General features: G+C 43.3%; 1 protein-coding gene across 1 annotated transcript in view; it reads left to right on the top strand.

Annotated features, from left to right (window-relative positions):
• The first annotated feature begins 2,384 nt into the window (after positions 1 to 2,384).
• The window catches only part of LOC115106006 (inactive tyrosine-protein kinase PRAG1-like), a 35,208-nt gene continuing 22,403 nt past the window's right edge, over positions 2,385 to 15,189 (top strand). The window contains exons 1-3 of the mRNA XM_029628569.2: positions 2,385 to 2,884; positions 6,727 to 7,095; positions 7,273 to 9,068. Coding sequence (XP_029484429.1) covers positions 6,826 to 7,095; positions 7,273 to 9,068 — 2,066 coding nt within the window. The 5' untranslated portion in view covers positions 2,385 to 2,884; positions 6,727 to 6,825. The remainder of the gene's footprint in view (positions 2,885 to 6,726; positions 7,096 to 7,272; positions 9,069 to 15,189) is intronic.

Raw genomic sequence — 15,189 nt, 5'->3', positions numbered from 1 at the left:
AGCATGTTTGGGATGCTCTGCATTGACGTGTACAACAGAGTGTTCCAATTCCCGACAATATCCAGCTCTTCGCACAGCCATTGAAGAGGAGTGGGACAACATTCCACAGGCCACAATCAACATCCTGATCAACTCTATGCAAAGAAGACTGACTGGTTTTCTGATCCACAGCATTCCTTTAAAAAAAATGTGTCTGTGACTAACAGATGCATGTCTGTATTCCCAGTCATATGAAATCTATAGATTAGGTCCTAATGAATTTATTTAAATTGACTGATTTCCTTATATTTCGTTATATTAACTGTAAATCTTTGAAATGGCTATATGTTTCTTTTATTTTGTTGTTCAATATACATGAAGGCAGGGTAAAGTGACTTAGTATCAGGATAGATAATAATAAGGTATTTTATGTGGATATGTGAAGGCAGGGTAAAGTGACTTAGTATCAGGATAGATAATAATAAGGTATTTGAAGTAGATATGTGAAGGCAGGGTAAAGTGACAGCATCAGGATAGATAATAATAAGGTATTTTATGTGGATATGTGAAGGCAGGGTAAAGTGACAGCATCAGGATAGATAATAATAAGGTATTTGAGGTAGATATATACATGAAGCCAGGGTAAAGTGACTAGACATCAGGATAGATAATAATAAGGTATTTGATGTAGATATGTACATGAAGGTAAAGTGACTTAGCATCAGGATAGATAATAATAAGGTATTTGAGGTAGATATGTACATGAAGGCAGGGTAAAGTGACCAGGCATCAGGATAGATAATAATAATAAGAGTAAAATAAAGAACAGAGTATCAGCAGCATATTAGGAGTGTAAAAGTGTGTGTGTGTGTGTGTGTGTGTGTGTGTGTGTGTGTGTGTGTGTGTGTGTGTGTGTGTGTGTGTGTGTGTGTGTGTGTGTGTGTGTGTGTGTGTGGACCATGCCCCAGGACTACCTGACATGATGACTCCTTGCTGTCCCCAGTCCACCTGGCCATGCTGCTGCTCCAGTTTCAACTGTTCTGCCTTACTATTATTCGACCATGCTGGTCATTTATGAACATTTGAACATCTTGGCCATGTTCTGTTATAATCTCCACCCGGCACAGCCAGAAGAGGACTGGCCACCCCACATAGCCTGGTTCCTCTCTAGGTTTCTTCCTAGGTTTTGGCCTTTCTAGGGAGTTTTTCCTAGCCACCGTGCTTCTACACCTGCATTGCTTGCTGTTTGGGGTTTTAGGCTGGGTTTCTGTACAGCACTTTGAGATATCAGCTGATGTACGAAGGGCTATATAAATACATTTGATTTGATTTGATTTGATTTGTGTGTGTGTGTGTGTGTGTGTGTGTGTGTGTGTGTGTGTGTGTGTGTGTGTGTGTGTGTATTGGGTTTTCAGGTTGTGTCCCAAAAAAGGAAGACAATAACATAGAATTGGACTTCCCAAACCTTAACTGACTGTGTAGATAAAGCTGGCGTGTTGTTGAACATGCCAGTACATGTCCTCTCCTCTTTACCTCTTCTTCTTCTCTCCAGCCCTTACATTAGACCTTCATAGGCAATGATGGTGCTACAGGTGTAGGATCATAATTAGATGTTTTATTTATTTAACTAGGCAAGTCATTTAAGAACAAATTCTTATTTATAATGACAGCCTACCGGGAACAGTGGGTTAACTGCCTTGTTCAGGGGCATAACGAAAGATTTTTACCTTGTCAGCTCAGGGATTCAACACAGCAACCTTTACAGTTACTGGCCCAACGCTCTAACCACTAGACTACCTGCCATCCCTGTTGATCAGGAAAAAAGGGTGAAGGCAAGTGTTTTCAATTTGCATTGAAAGTTAATAATGAATAATCCCCTATCAGCATATTAGGGTAATATGGGTTGCTCAGACGAAAACAATTCACAGACAAGACAGGTCCCTTTTGGGTATGCCTGCCCTGAGGCGAGAGCTGTCAACTCAACTCTGTGTGTGTGTGTGTGTGTGTGTGTGTGTGTGTGTGTGTGTGTGTGTGTGTGTGTGTGTGTGTGTGTGTGTGTGTGTGTGTGTGTGTGTCGTTTGCCTGGCTGTTTTGACAAAGTTTGTATTTATTTATTTGCACCACAGAAAACAAGTGATACACAAACAATAAAGATGACATAAAAAACGGTGTGCAGGTGTGGTTGGAAGCTCTGAGGTGAGGTGACAGTGATGTTTCAGCTTTCCGTTGTGGAATGGGATGATACTGAATGGTACTGGCAATGCGGAGTTGGGCTTCCTTTGGCCCGGGTCATAATGCGGTCATAATGAGGATCAGCGGGGGCCGACACCGCTCCTCCCAGCTGTCTTTCTCTCCTCTCTCAATTAAATTCGCCACTGTTGCTCGGCAGAGGTTGAGAGCAGAAGGTGAGCTAGTTCTACTGCGATGTTAACTACATTTTTTTTAATGATTTTTTTTGTTGATGTTGTTTTGTGTTTCTTCACACACGTGTTTGTTGTTTATTTCACTGGCTTTGGCAATGTCTCGAATGCCAATAAAACCCCTTTGAATTAAATTGAATAGTACCCGAAACCACTTTACACCCACTTGAATGCGGCCGGACTAGTCTGCAACTCAACGAGTAGTTTATTCCTTTAGAGTAGGAAGCTCCGCCCCTCGCTGAAGGGCTTCATGCTCACTATTCGCCCGTTCCTCCACCAGTTCACCTCGCTGTGCGTTTCAAGAGCCGCGGATCAAAGCTGCCTGCTGGGACTCCACACATTTCCCCAGCTACCTATCGGCGCGTCGGACGTGGGATAAATAACATAAACATTTGCTACTTTGTTTTTGGGACCTACATTGTTTTGAGGTTTTTGGGGAGGGAGAAGGGGTTGCCAGGCAAGTCAAGAACGGGAGAAGTCCCCAGGTAAGCAAAAACATTTGACACTTTCCACAGAACTGACACGCATTTATCTTTTCTCTGACCAATAGATTCGCATATACAGTCATGTTCATTTAAGCCAGTAACGTTGTTTGTTTAATGTATATAGGTTGTTGAACATATAGCTGTCCGTCTATTTAGTATTTGCATCCTTCTAACCAGGCTAAGAACCCCCGTATTGGGTAGGAATATGTCACAGGTGATAATGCTTAGCCTGTAACCATAGTCCAGGAGGACGCATTTAGATACTACAAGTGAAACATGTTATTTGAGACCATGGCTGAGCAAGGATAAAGAGCTTGAAAATGTCAACATATAGCTATAGATATTCTCAGGAACGAGGCACGTCCTCTAGGAGGCTATAGGCATCCCACTTGTTTCAGAAATGGAATGAAACCTTCAGGAGTCGCGGTTCGAATGAGAAGGCATTCCAGAGATGGGAGCAATGTGTTCGAATGCTCGATCAACTGAATGGGAAATTTCTGTCTCGATGTTCAACCAGGCGCTTCAGCACAGGAATGAATTAATCGCGTGAAACAAACACTGCGTGGCAATGCCTTGTAGATACTTACGATAATTCGATGTATGTCGTCCGTGATCGAGTTGAGAATGTATGACTATTTGTTAATATATCGTTTTTGTTCCGTTTATTAGACAGTCGAGGAATGTAAGGAGTATCGATCCATAGAGTATCGACCCCCCCATATGTGCGCGTGCGTGCTAAGGCTTGAATTACTGGTCACATAATATCAATATTGTCCTAAGTATCGTATGGCTACATTGAACGTGGAAGTGTAAAAGTCAACCAATAATTCCGTTTTTTTTCAGCTGTTCTTTCTTTGACAAAGCCCTGCCCCGCCCCTCCGTCGTTATCTGTCCATGACTGTCAAAATGTTGCCCCTGAGTCTAAACATTGTCACACAGATTGCATTCCCCCTGCATCAGGCTAGCCCTGAGCAAATAATACATTGTGTGTGGTCAGTAGTGTTGTGTTGTTAGGGCGACAGGAGTCAGGCAGTTTTGCTTCCAGACACTGTTCTGTTATTGCATGCCAGGACGAGACAGCAGGGGGTAGACTACAGCGCAGAGGCAACACTAGTTGATTACACACTGGCACTCACAGAGAGACAAAGATGGTTTTTATTATGTCCCCAAGATGCGGAATGACACAAAGTTGACCCAGACCCATGCAGCAGGTCACCTTTGTGCTGCTGATCACTTTTTTTCATTGTTTTCCCATTTTGACTTCTGAATTTCTTAACAGCTATATGACAGAAAGCCCAGCCTTGAATTTGTGTCATGACTCTTGACCATCTGGTCGTACTTGTGTATATATATGTTAGTCTGAGAGTACAGGACTAGGCCTACATAGAAAGGTCTTTTTTTTTACTGAGGAAGAAAGAGCATAGGCTACACTCAGAATCTGTGTGAGGATTTGGTCGTGTTCATTTCTGGAGGTGATGGAGCTGGAGAAATGGACATCAGCCTCAAATTAAACTCCTTCTCACCACATGTCCAGGCTTGTTTTTGTTTTGGGTGTTACAGTGCATTTGGGAAAATATTGAGACCCCTGGACCTTTTCCACAGTTACAGCCTTATTCTAAAATATATATATTTTTTCCCTCATCAATCTACACAAAATACCCCATAATGACAAAGCAAAAACAGGTTTTTAGAAATAAAAAAACAGAAATATCTCATTTACATAAGTGTTCAGTAAAGGGTCTAAATGCTTCCCAAGTGCACTGTGGGTAGATACCCAAACGGATGAGAAAATGGAAAATATCATATTTGTCTATACCATTCAGAAGTAGACCATGTGCCATACCTCTATCAGTCATACATTTGAATATAGGCTACAGTTGAAACAACAATCAGTGCTGTTTCCAGTGCTTTCCAGATAGTTATTGTGTCAGAGAAACTACAACAAAGGAATATCAGATGATGCTGTAGGTGTAAACATGCATCTCACTAAGTCAAGAAACTCCCCTCCTTCTACAACCCATGTCTATAGTTTGTCCCTAGATATTATAACGCTACAAAATCAATACCAGTTTCTGGTGTTTGAAATTGAATGAGTAATCTGTGTTATTCCACCGGGTTTTATATAAGGCTACATCCTCTGTATTGCTTTATTAATGACTTTAGGTGGTGGGGATATGTACTGCTGTGTGCCATTTCCAAGGCTTGTCTCTGGGTATTTAGCTCTGTGTGAAGACAGAGGAGGACACCTAGGAGAAACAAGACAGACAAACCCTCTAGTCATGTTGATTTTCTCACCGTCCTCCAGTCTTTAACATGAATTGCACAGGGAGAGGTGTTAAGAGCTGCTGGTGTGGTGGTCTGACACTTGCGCCTCTCCACATTCCAGGCATTCTGACCTCTGGGATGTTTGAGGCATTCTACAACAGGAGACTGCATTCTAAACGCCTTTATGTTCCTGGGGGTCACGTGGGCTCAACAGAAAGTAGGACCCTCTAATTTAGGACGCCTGGGAACGAGGACAGAGCTCAGAGGCATCTGAAGTTACAAAGAACACTGCAGTGTAGTGATAGTGGTGGAGCGTGTTGAGTTTACTACAGAGGTTAAAGCCTGGTATAGTTTAAACTTCCTGGCAACACATGACTACACAAATTCAGACACTTAATGGATTTGGCCATAAGTAATTTGTTAGAATCACTGGGAAAATTAAATCCATAGAATATTATTGGGGAACCAATGAAACACGCATCATTATCCTGAGGTGTTTACTGTAGTCTTTCTATTCTAGTTTACTCTGCAGTAAAACAGCTGTGGTGCTTCCTGAACCAGACATAATGCTAGTTCTGTTAGGCAGAGGAGACCAGAGGAAAGGGCTTATGTCCCAAAATGGCACCCTAATCCCTACATTTTACTGGGCAAGTCAGTTAAGAACAAATTCTTATTTTCAATGACGGCCTAGGAACAGTGGGTTAACTGCCTTGTTCAGGGGCAGAAGGACAGATTTTTACCTTGTCAGCTCGGGGATTCGATCTTGCAACCTTCTGGTTACTAGTCCAGGGCTCTAACCACTAGGCTCACTGCCATACTTTTTTAGTGCAGTACTTTTAACCAATGTAGGGAATAGGGTGTCAGTTAGGATGCAACCGAGTATTGCACCTTGTGCTTTTCATCAGTGGGCGTCAAGTACTGATCATTATGCAACACCACAACCAACTCTCAAATACCTTTTCCTTAAAAGTGATATTTTTATTGCGTTGATATGAATGAAGTTGTATTTCGTAATTCAACAGAACTGAATGGTGTAATGTTGAGGGTTAAAGTCTAGAAAGGTGACTGATTGTCTGACTGTTGTCTCGGTGTGTACCTGTAGGGGGGGTGGACGGACGGACGGACGGACATGTACACTGCAAATTGACCGCAAGAATCCCAACCAATATAGTATTTGACAAAAACAGAATAATTTCAAACCTTAATTACATTGGGATACGATCACATATTGCTTTATTTATGAGTGGGAATACTTGGGAACAGATTTCTTAAATTAAAATCACTTTGACCTGATTTCCTGGTGATTTTTAGTCTTTTATGTCCAATAATAAAAATGGTATAAATAAAATCACCTCCGGGGCAAATTGTTCCATTGGGTCACCTATTGGGGAATGAACTTGTCTTGTTCTTAACCACCGTTGTTATGTTCAGCTCAAACAATGTGTGCTCTCAATAGCATTATGATAGTTATTGATTAACTCAAAGAATTCCGATAAGAAACAGTGCTTTTAAAGTGAGAATCGCCACAGTAAATACAATTCTATACACATTGTTATTCTGATTTCTCCTCTCTGCAGGGTTTCATGTGATACCAGGCTTCTCTGTACAACTACGAACCATGTCGGATCATCCCATCTCCCACCTACATTGACATCAACTATACGTTTCGGACAAATATGTCGGCCTGCGGTGAGTTTTCAGAACACGTGTGGAAACCCGGCTCGTGTAAGAACTGCTTCCATCCACGTAGCGCCCACCGTGCCAGCGGGGGCAGCACAGTGCCCTGTGGTGCCCTGAGGACCAGTCTGGGGGGAGAGGAGGAGGAGGAGGAGGAGGAGGAGGGAGTGACCGTGCCCTACTCCAAACCCACCATCGCCGTTCGCCCCACCATGATGCTCCCGGACTCCAACGAGATGCTGGCAGACCTCAACATGAACATAGAACAGGTTAGATCTCACTAACTCAAATACAAATGCATGACACTGTATGCCTTTGCATTTAACTAAGTACATCTAGAATGAAACCCGTAGGTTTTAGAGTCACTTAATGTGAAGTGATTCAATAATGTCTGTATGCTTTCTATAACCATGAATTATATTTCCCCTCAATTTGTTTCCCCTCAGGACAATCTGAAGAGTCCAGTGGAACGACTGGGCCTTAAGAAGATGTTGGGCCTGTCCCCTATCTACATAGACAGTAAAGGTTGTAACAAGGCCCTGAGAGAGGCGGTACTACAGAGTACTACAACCGCTGAGAAGATAGACTACCCCTGCAGCCGTTTTTCCCCCGGTCCTATCAGCCCCCGGTCTTCTCTGTCCCCGTCAGCCCTCCAGAAGGACTCTAGTATGATCATCAGCAGTGTCTTAGTGACCCAGGAGGACGGACACAGCCGAGGGCCTCACAGTCTGAAGGAGAAAGGGAATACCAACAGTGACTCGTCCTACAGGCAACAGATCACCAAGACTACCAAAACCACCAAGAGTACTTGCAACGGGCACGGCGTCCGCATGGTGACCACCACTAGAGGGTCTTCCACAGTCCAGGCCATCCAGGAAGTGAAAGCACCTCTGGGTATTGCTATCAACATCATTGCCACGGTAACAACAATGGCTGGTAACGGCATCTGTAACGGTCTTATCACCACCACAACAGCCCCTAGTAATGTGGGCCTTATGTCTGGGAACACCAACCAGTCCAGTACTTCTCCCGTCCCATCTTTAACCACCCTAAGCTCAGGGGCATCTCCGGGGCCTCTAGGGCACAACCTCCTGTCCTGTGGAGGAGGCCGAACCGGCTCCTTCGTCTCCGAGCCTGGTACTCTGTCTCTGTCAGACTCATGCTCCTATCGCAGCAGCACAGACTCTCTCACAGGGCCGGATGGCTTCGGACTGGCTGGGCCAGATAGTCCCACTCCTCAGAGCCTCTCAGCCTCGTCAGCCAGCTCTCCCTCAGACGGACAGACGCTGTCGTCAGAACCCATCTATGCTGAGAGCACCAAGAGGAAGAGGAGGCCTCAGAGCGCTGGAGGAGGGAACGGGAAGGTCCATGCCCAAAAACAGCACTCCGAGCTGGAGGTGGAGCTCACAGAAGAGGGTCAGAACCAGAGGGCCAAGATAACCGTCCGGGCTGCTCATACTGAGGAGAACAACCGGACATTCTATCTGAGCAGCCCGGACTCAGCCGTCAGCACCCAGTGGCCTGACTTCAGCCCCACGGCCCTCAGCAACCCCGGAAGCCCAGCTTTCAAGTGGCCCTCCAGCTCTTCTGTAACAGAGACATCATCCCCAGGTTTCCCTGCTTCACTCCAGCCCAAACCCCAGAACAGCCCCCCTATACCGCCCAAGAGGAACAACCGATCTCCCAAACCGCTCCCAGGGACCTCCAGCATCTCCCCGGTGCCTGAGCTCAGCATACAGACTCTGGTTTTATCACCGTCTTCCAGGGACGTCCAGGTGCAGGTGAAGTCCCAGATGGAGCCCCACAGCTCAGCCTCGTCTGAGGTCCGGAGGCACAAGCTCCATACCACTCCCTGGAACTGGGAGGGCCGGATCGAGGAGGAGGAGGAGGAGGAGACCGAGGAGGGCCATGCTCAGGAGAGTGCCTCTCAGAGCAGGGTGACAGGGCTCATCAATAGGGCGGCTGTCTGGAGAGACGCCAGTGACTGGAGACCCACGGGGGTGACACAGGGCAGCGAGGGCCAGCGGGGCAGCACCCAGACCCTACCAGGCACCACGGCCAACAATAGTGCCAGTCAGAAGCAGGCAGGCTGCAGCAGCGCGGAGGAGGGCAAACATAGCGGGAGCATGTTGGCCAAGTCGACTCCGTCGTCTCTCTCCAGCACGGAGCAGCTCTCAGCAGAGGGGAAGAGTTCAAGCCATGACCCCACTCCACCACCCCCTCCCCCTAAGAAACACCACAGGTAAGAACCTGGGCCTTTTGGTTTTAAACACTGACTGAGCTACGGGCTATGGATGGCATTCCAGACAGTGTAGAATGAACATCAGTCATTCTACTGTAGTGAATTAGTTTTGTGATTCTTTGTAGTTTAGTCACTCTTTTTTGATATACGGTACCTGTATTTTATTCACACTGAGCTTTGGGTGGTATTCCTGAGAGTGTAGCATGAATGATGTTGAGAAACAGAAAGGCCATGTATAACAAATTGAAAATGAATGGGCTTTTGGAAGATCACTTCATTCTTGACAAAGTAGGTTTGCTTGTCTTTATAGTTTACCCATTTAATCTACAGTGTTGTCATTAAGTTCAGTGATTTCAGTTGGAAATGGATGGCTACTCCATATTGATGTGACAATATTTTAAGTGAGCGTAATGTATCATGACAGATATAACCTTAATTTGTAATGTTCATTATTGGGTTTTTAGTGTAATTCTTTATAGCACGACAGTAATGAACTTCATCCATCATGAATTGGATTCTCATTTTCTAATGGGGGAAATGTATTTCTGTTCAACTACAAAGGGTATTTCATCCTTTAGATGTGATTTACATTTTAGTCGTTTAACAGGACACTCTTATCCAGAGTGACTTACAGGAGTAATTAGGGTTAATGTAAGTGCCTTACTCAAGGGCACATCGGCCTATTTGTCACATAGTCAGCTCGGAGATTTGAACCAGCAACCTTTCGGTTACTGGCCTTAACCTGCCACCAAGTCCCAGTCACTCACTACAGCTACTATTCCACAGGTGGATACAGTCATGCGAGGCTGTATAAAATAATGTATTAACACTTGGTTAATGTAGTGTGGACATTTTAGATATTCCTTGTACTCTAAATGTTTTTGCTGTTTGATTTATTAAGTATTCACTGACTATTTGGGGAATCTCAACTGTGTTTTGATGAATATTTTCAGCTTAGCAGCCACATGGTTGATGCCCTTGTTCTGTCTTGACTGTCTATTTCTTTTAGAGGTCGACCGATTAATCGGAATGGCCGATTTAATTAGGGCAGATTTCAAGTTTTCATAACAATCGGAAATCAATATTTTGGGACACCGATTTTGCCGATTTTAATTTTTTAAATTTATTTTATTTGTATTTTTTTTTTACACCTTTTTATTTAAAAAAAAATACTAGGCAAGTCAGTTAAGAACACATTCTTATTTTCAATGACGGCCTAGGAACAGTGGGTTAACTGCCTCGTTCAGGGGCAGAATGACAGATTTTCACAGTGTCAGCCCTGGGAACCAACCTTGCAACCTTACAACCTTGCAACCTTACTGCATTCGTGTAACAGGCTTTAAGACAAGGTAAGTTGCTAGCTAGCATTAAACTTATCTTATAAAAACAATCAATCAATCATAATCACTAGTTAACTACACATGGTTGATGATATTACTAGATATTATCTAGCGTATCCTGCGTTGCATATAATCTGACTGAGCATACAAGTATCTAAGTATCTGACTGAGTGGTGGTAGGCAGAAGCAGGCGCGTAAACATTCATTCGTGCATTTTGCCAGCAGCTCTTCGTTGTGCGTCAAGCATTGCACTGTTTATGACTGCTGTTTTTGACTTCAAGCCTATCAACTCCCGAGATGGGGCTGGTGTAACCGAAGTGAAATGGCTAGCTAGTTAGTGCGCGCTAATAGCGTTTCAAACGTCACTCGCTCTGAGCCTGTGGTTGTTTCCCTTGCTAAAGCTGCTTCAAGGGTGGCTGTTGTCGTTGTGTTTCTGGTTCGAGCCCAGGGAGGAGCGAGGAGAGGGATGGAAGCTATACTGTTACACTGGTAATACTAAAGTGCCTATAAGAACATCCAATAGTCAAAGGTTAATGAAATACAAATGGTATAGAGAGAAATAGTCCTGTAATTCCTATAATAACTAGAACCTAAACTTAACTGGGAATATTGAAGACTCATGTTAAAAGGAACCACCAGCTTTCATATGTTCTCATGTTCTGAGCATGGAACTGAAACGTTAGCTTTCTTACATGGCACATATTGCACTTTTACTTTCTTCTCCAACACTTTGTTTTTGCATTATTTAATCCAAATTGAACATGTTTCATTATTTATTTGAGGCTAAATTGATTTTATTGATGTATTATATTAAGTGTTCATTCAGTATTGTTGTAATTGTCATTATTATAAATAAAAAATCGTCAGATTAATCGGTATCGGCTTTTTTGGTCCTCCAATAATAGGTATCGGTGCCGAAAAATCATAATCGGTCGACCTCTAATCTCTTTCTGTCAGTTAAATTCAAAGGGGCCTTTATTGGCATGGGAAACGTATGCCAAAGCAAATTAAATAAACAAAAGGGAGAACAAAAAAAACTCTATTTTGCTCGCTAACACTTCTCTCGCTCGCTAACTCTTCTCTCGCTCGCTAACACTTCTCTCGCTCGCTAACACTTCTCTCGCTCGCTAACTCTTCTCTCGCTCGCTAACACTTCTCTCGCTCGCTAACACTTCTCTCGCTCGCTAACTCTTCTCTCGCTCGCTAACTCTTCTCTCGCTCGCTAACTCTTCTCTCGCTCGCTAACTCTTCTCTCGCTCGCTAACTCTTCTCTCGCTCGCTAACTTTCTTTCTCTCGCTCGCTAACTCTCTCTCTGTGTGTGTGATTAAACGATGCTCCCTTGTTTTTGCAGTGATGCAACTTGAGGGCTGACTGCCTACTGTGATCTCTCCTTTCATAGTGAGATTATTCAGCTGGTATCAGCCTCCATTCTCAGTCTAGAACCCTAAGGATCATTCAGACTGTTCCGGAACCAGTCTCAATGCATTCCTTGTTCCATTTGTAGTTGTCTTAACTTTTCACTGTCATTTCAAGAACATCATGGGCTGTAAAAAATATTCCTTGTCACATTGTAAATTTGTTTTGGCCATCACACAATAGATGGGACTGGTAAAAGAGTCCTTGTGCCTTTGTCCCATTGACACTGACAGGCACACACACAAAGATAACCTTGTCAATTATCTGCATTTAACTAAGATGTTAATGTATCTTAGATTGTAATTCACTTTCTAATATTTTTGACACTGTGAGAAAGTTGTGGCCTATCTATGCACAGACATGACTGTATAGAATAACCTAGTGACATTTCCCCCTGTACTGTTTAGACCATAGGGCTTCAGATCACTACTACACATTAAGCTTTCTGACTCATAGACCTAAACCAGAAGGAGACAAATAGTTCGCCAGCATGTTGACTACAAATGGGTACTTTTTAAAATAAGCCTTGTTTTATCGGGTGTGTTGTAGGATTTAGAATACAACTGTGTACTCCTCAAGTCCTTTCAGAGATGCAGGCGTTTGATCAACAAGGCTGTGCTGGTTCACTGTGTAGATTACTATCTCAACAACATCTAATGTCTTTGTTTTAACCTGCAGGGAAGCTGTAGTGGTGCTATTCTTGTGTGTGTTACAATATGTCTAACTTAGCCTAATATTATATAAGTCCTTGGGGAGTAAGATCATTTCAGGCATCAAGATGATCCCAATAAAAAAATCCCTGTGACTTTTTTTCCTTTTAATTATTTGACATTAGAAACTAAACTAATTGGTCTTGGCAACAGCTCCTGTTTTGGCTGGCTGTAGGGAACACTATCACCACTGTTTCTGATGGCGTTTGGCTGGCTGTAGGGAACACTATCACCTCTGTTTCTGATGGCGTTTGGCTGGCTGAAGGGAACACTGTCACCTCTGTTTCTGATGGCGTTTGGCTGGCTGTAGGGAACACTATCACCTCTGGCTGTGGCTGTAGGGGAACACTATCACCTGTTCTGTTTGGCTGGCTGGAACACTATCACCTCTGTTTCTGAAGGGAACACTATCACCTCTGTTTGGCTGGCTGAAGGGAACACTGTCACCTCTGTTTCTGATGGCGTTTGGCTGGCTGTAGGGAACACTATCACCCCTGTTTGGCTGGCTGAAGGGAACACTGTCACCTCTGTTTGGCTGGCTGAAGGGAACACTGTCACCTCTGTTTGGCTGGCTAAAGGGAACACTGTCACCTCTGTTTCTGATGGCGTTTGGCTGGCTGTAGGGAACACTATCACCCCTGTTGCCGATGGTGTTTCTCAGACCTTTATTTGGGTTGTAATACTAGTAAGCATCTCTCCATTTTATATTATGACATTGCTAGCATGCTGCTGCTGCTGCACTTGTAAAAATACACTTTCTAGAGACTCATGTGGGAACGGGCCCTAGCGATGTCCTGCTTTTGGGTAGTCTGATCTTATTTGTTTTCCCAGAGCTGAACTGTTGAGGGTAATACTGTAGTCTTGGTCTGACCTGCCTGGGCCAAGCCAGAAAGCTTATCGTTTTTAAACAAATGCCCTGGAGCTGCTTCAGCCCTCACGGAGACTACAGTGAAGTGTCCTTTTAACATAGCAGCAGATTCAACCTCACAGTTCACATAATACATTCAGGAAACATCTTGACCAGACCTAAATCCCAAAAAGACTGTGTCTTAGAAAAACCTTTGAGAACAGTGTAACACAGGGAAGTAGAAGACAAACATACAGTGTAGTGTGTCCCAAATGGCACTGTCCCTCCCCCTATATAGTGCACTACTTTTGACCAGTGCCCCATAGTGCTCTGGTCAAATTTAGTGCACTATATAGGGAAAAGACTCAACTAGTGATACGGTGGCATTTCCACAGGGATGTGAAGGAGGAAAACGGGCAAACCAAACACAAACGAGGCAGCGTTTTGTGTGATGAATCATTTAAAGAAACAGATGGTTTAGAAATCTGTCCTTCTCATGGCTGCATCACAGTTCTTTTGATCACCGTGAGGAACCAAACAAACATGGTCGCAGTAAGATCCTCCTGTTAGGTGATACTTTTGAACCAGTCCTTTTGTCCTTAGTGACAGTTGGTCCAAACCGTTTGGGTGGCCTACATTCTTACCCCAAATAGTGTGTTTATTATGTAGTGCTGAATATTTAACGGAAATGTTGGTTATTTTTTGTTGGACCATGTCGGTTCAATAATTTGAATTCCATTTCATTCTGTTTTTTTCAGTTTTTCTAGAGATAAATTGTATCAATCCTGAACTGTGCGATGTAGGCCAATATTTTACATAATTACCACGTTTTCTGTGCTAAACTAACTACAATGACCATAATCCATTGCACGCCTACTTGTCCGATCTGTTTCTTTTACGCAGCATGCACGATTGAGAAAGCAGTTGCTTCGTTGGGTATCGCTACCTGAAAATACATTATCTAAGTGATTGATAGTTGGTATTCAGCCTTATTTACTTTGATGAACTTCTAAATAGTGATTTTGTCAGACAGCAGCTCTATAGAGATGAGCTGATGACTTGGAATTAAATAATACATTCATCAAAATAAAACAAATGTAAAATGAATAACTGAAATAAATGTTATTAATGGTAATAAATGATGGTTAATAAGCAGTAATGGGCAGTCACTACTTATATTCATTGTTTTCTTCTGTTTTACAGCATTCAACCCACAATGCACAGTGATTTTTTTTTTAAAGTAATCGAAATTGAGAACCATGATTATTTTGTAATAATTATTATTTTATACCTTTATTTTACCAGGCAAGTCAGTTAAGAACACATTTCTTATTTTCAATGACGGCCTAGGAACAGTGGGTTAACTGCCTGTTCAAGGGCAGAACGACAGATGTTGTACCTTGTCAGCTCGGGATTTGAACTTGCAACCTTTCGGTTACTAGTCCAATGCTCTAACCACTAGGCTACCCTGCCGCCCCAGGGCAATGAATCCGAACCGACTTCAAAAAGCACTATTCGCTCAGCACCAATATTCTAGGACGAGGGTGTTTTCAGTGAGGTAGTGGCTTGCTCGAGAGTAGACAGTGATTTGATGCCAAGTAACAGGCACTGTGTATTGCATAAAGTGGTTGTAACTTACAGAAGCTTATATGGTGCTGACTGTCTACAATAGGTGTTCCCAAACTGTTGTTCTCTGCGACCCCATTTTGCTATAAAAAAAATTATAATAATTATAATAATCTGCGACCTCACTCAGTGATGTAATCAACGGCCAATGTTTACTTTTTTAATGCGATGACAGTACTTT

Source organism: Oncorhynchus nerka, linkage group LG22, assembly GCF_034236695.1.
Source record: "Oncorhynchus nerka isolate Pitt River linkage group LG22, Oner_Uvic_2.0, whole genome shotgun sequence".
NCBI lineage: Eukaryota > Metazoa > Chordata > Actinopteri > Salmoniformes > Salmonidae > Oncorhynchus > Oncorhynchus nerka.
This window is presented reverse-complemented; position numbering and strand designations above follow the sequence as displayed.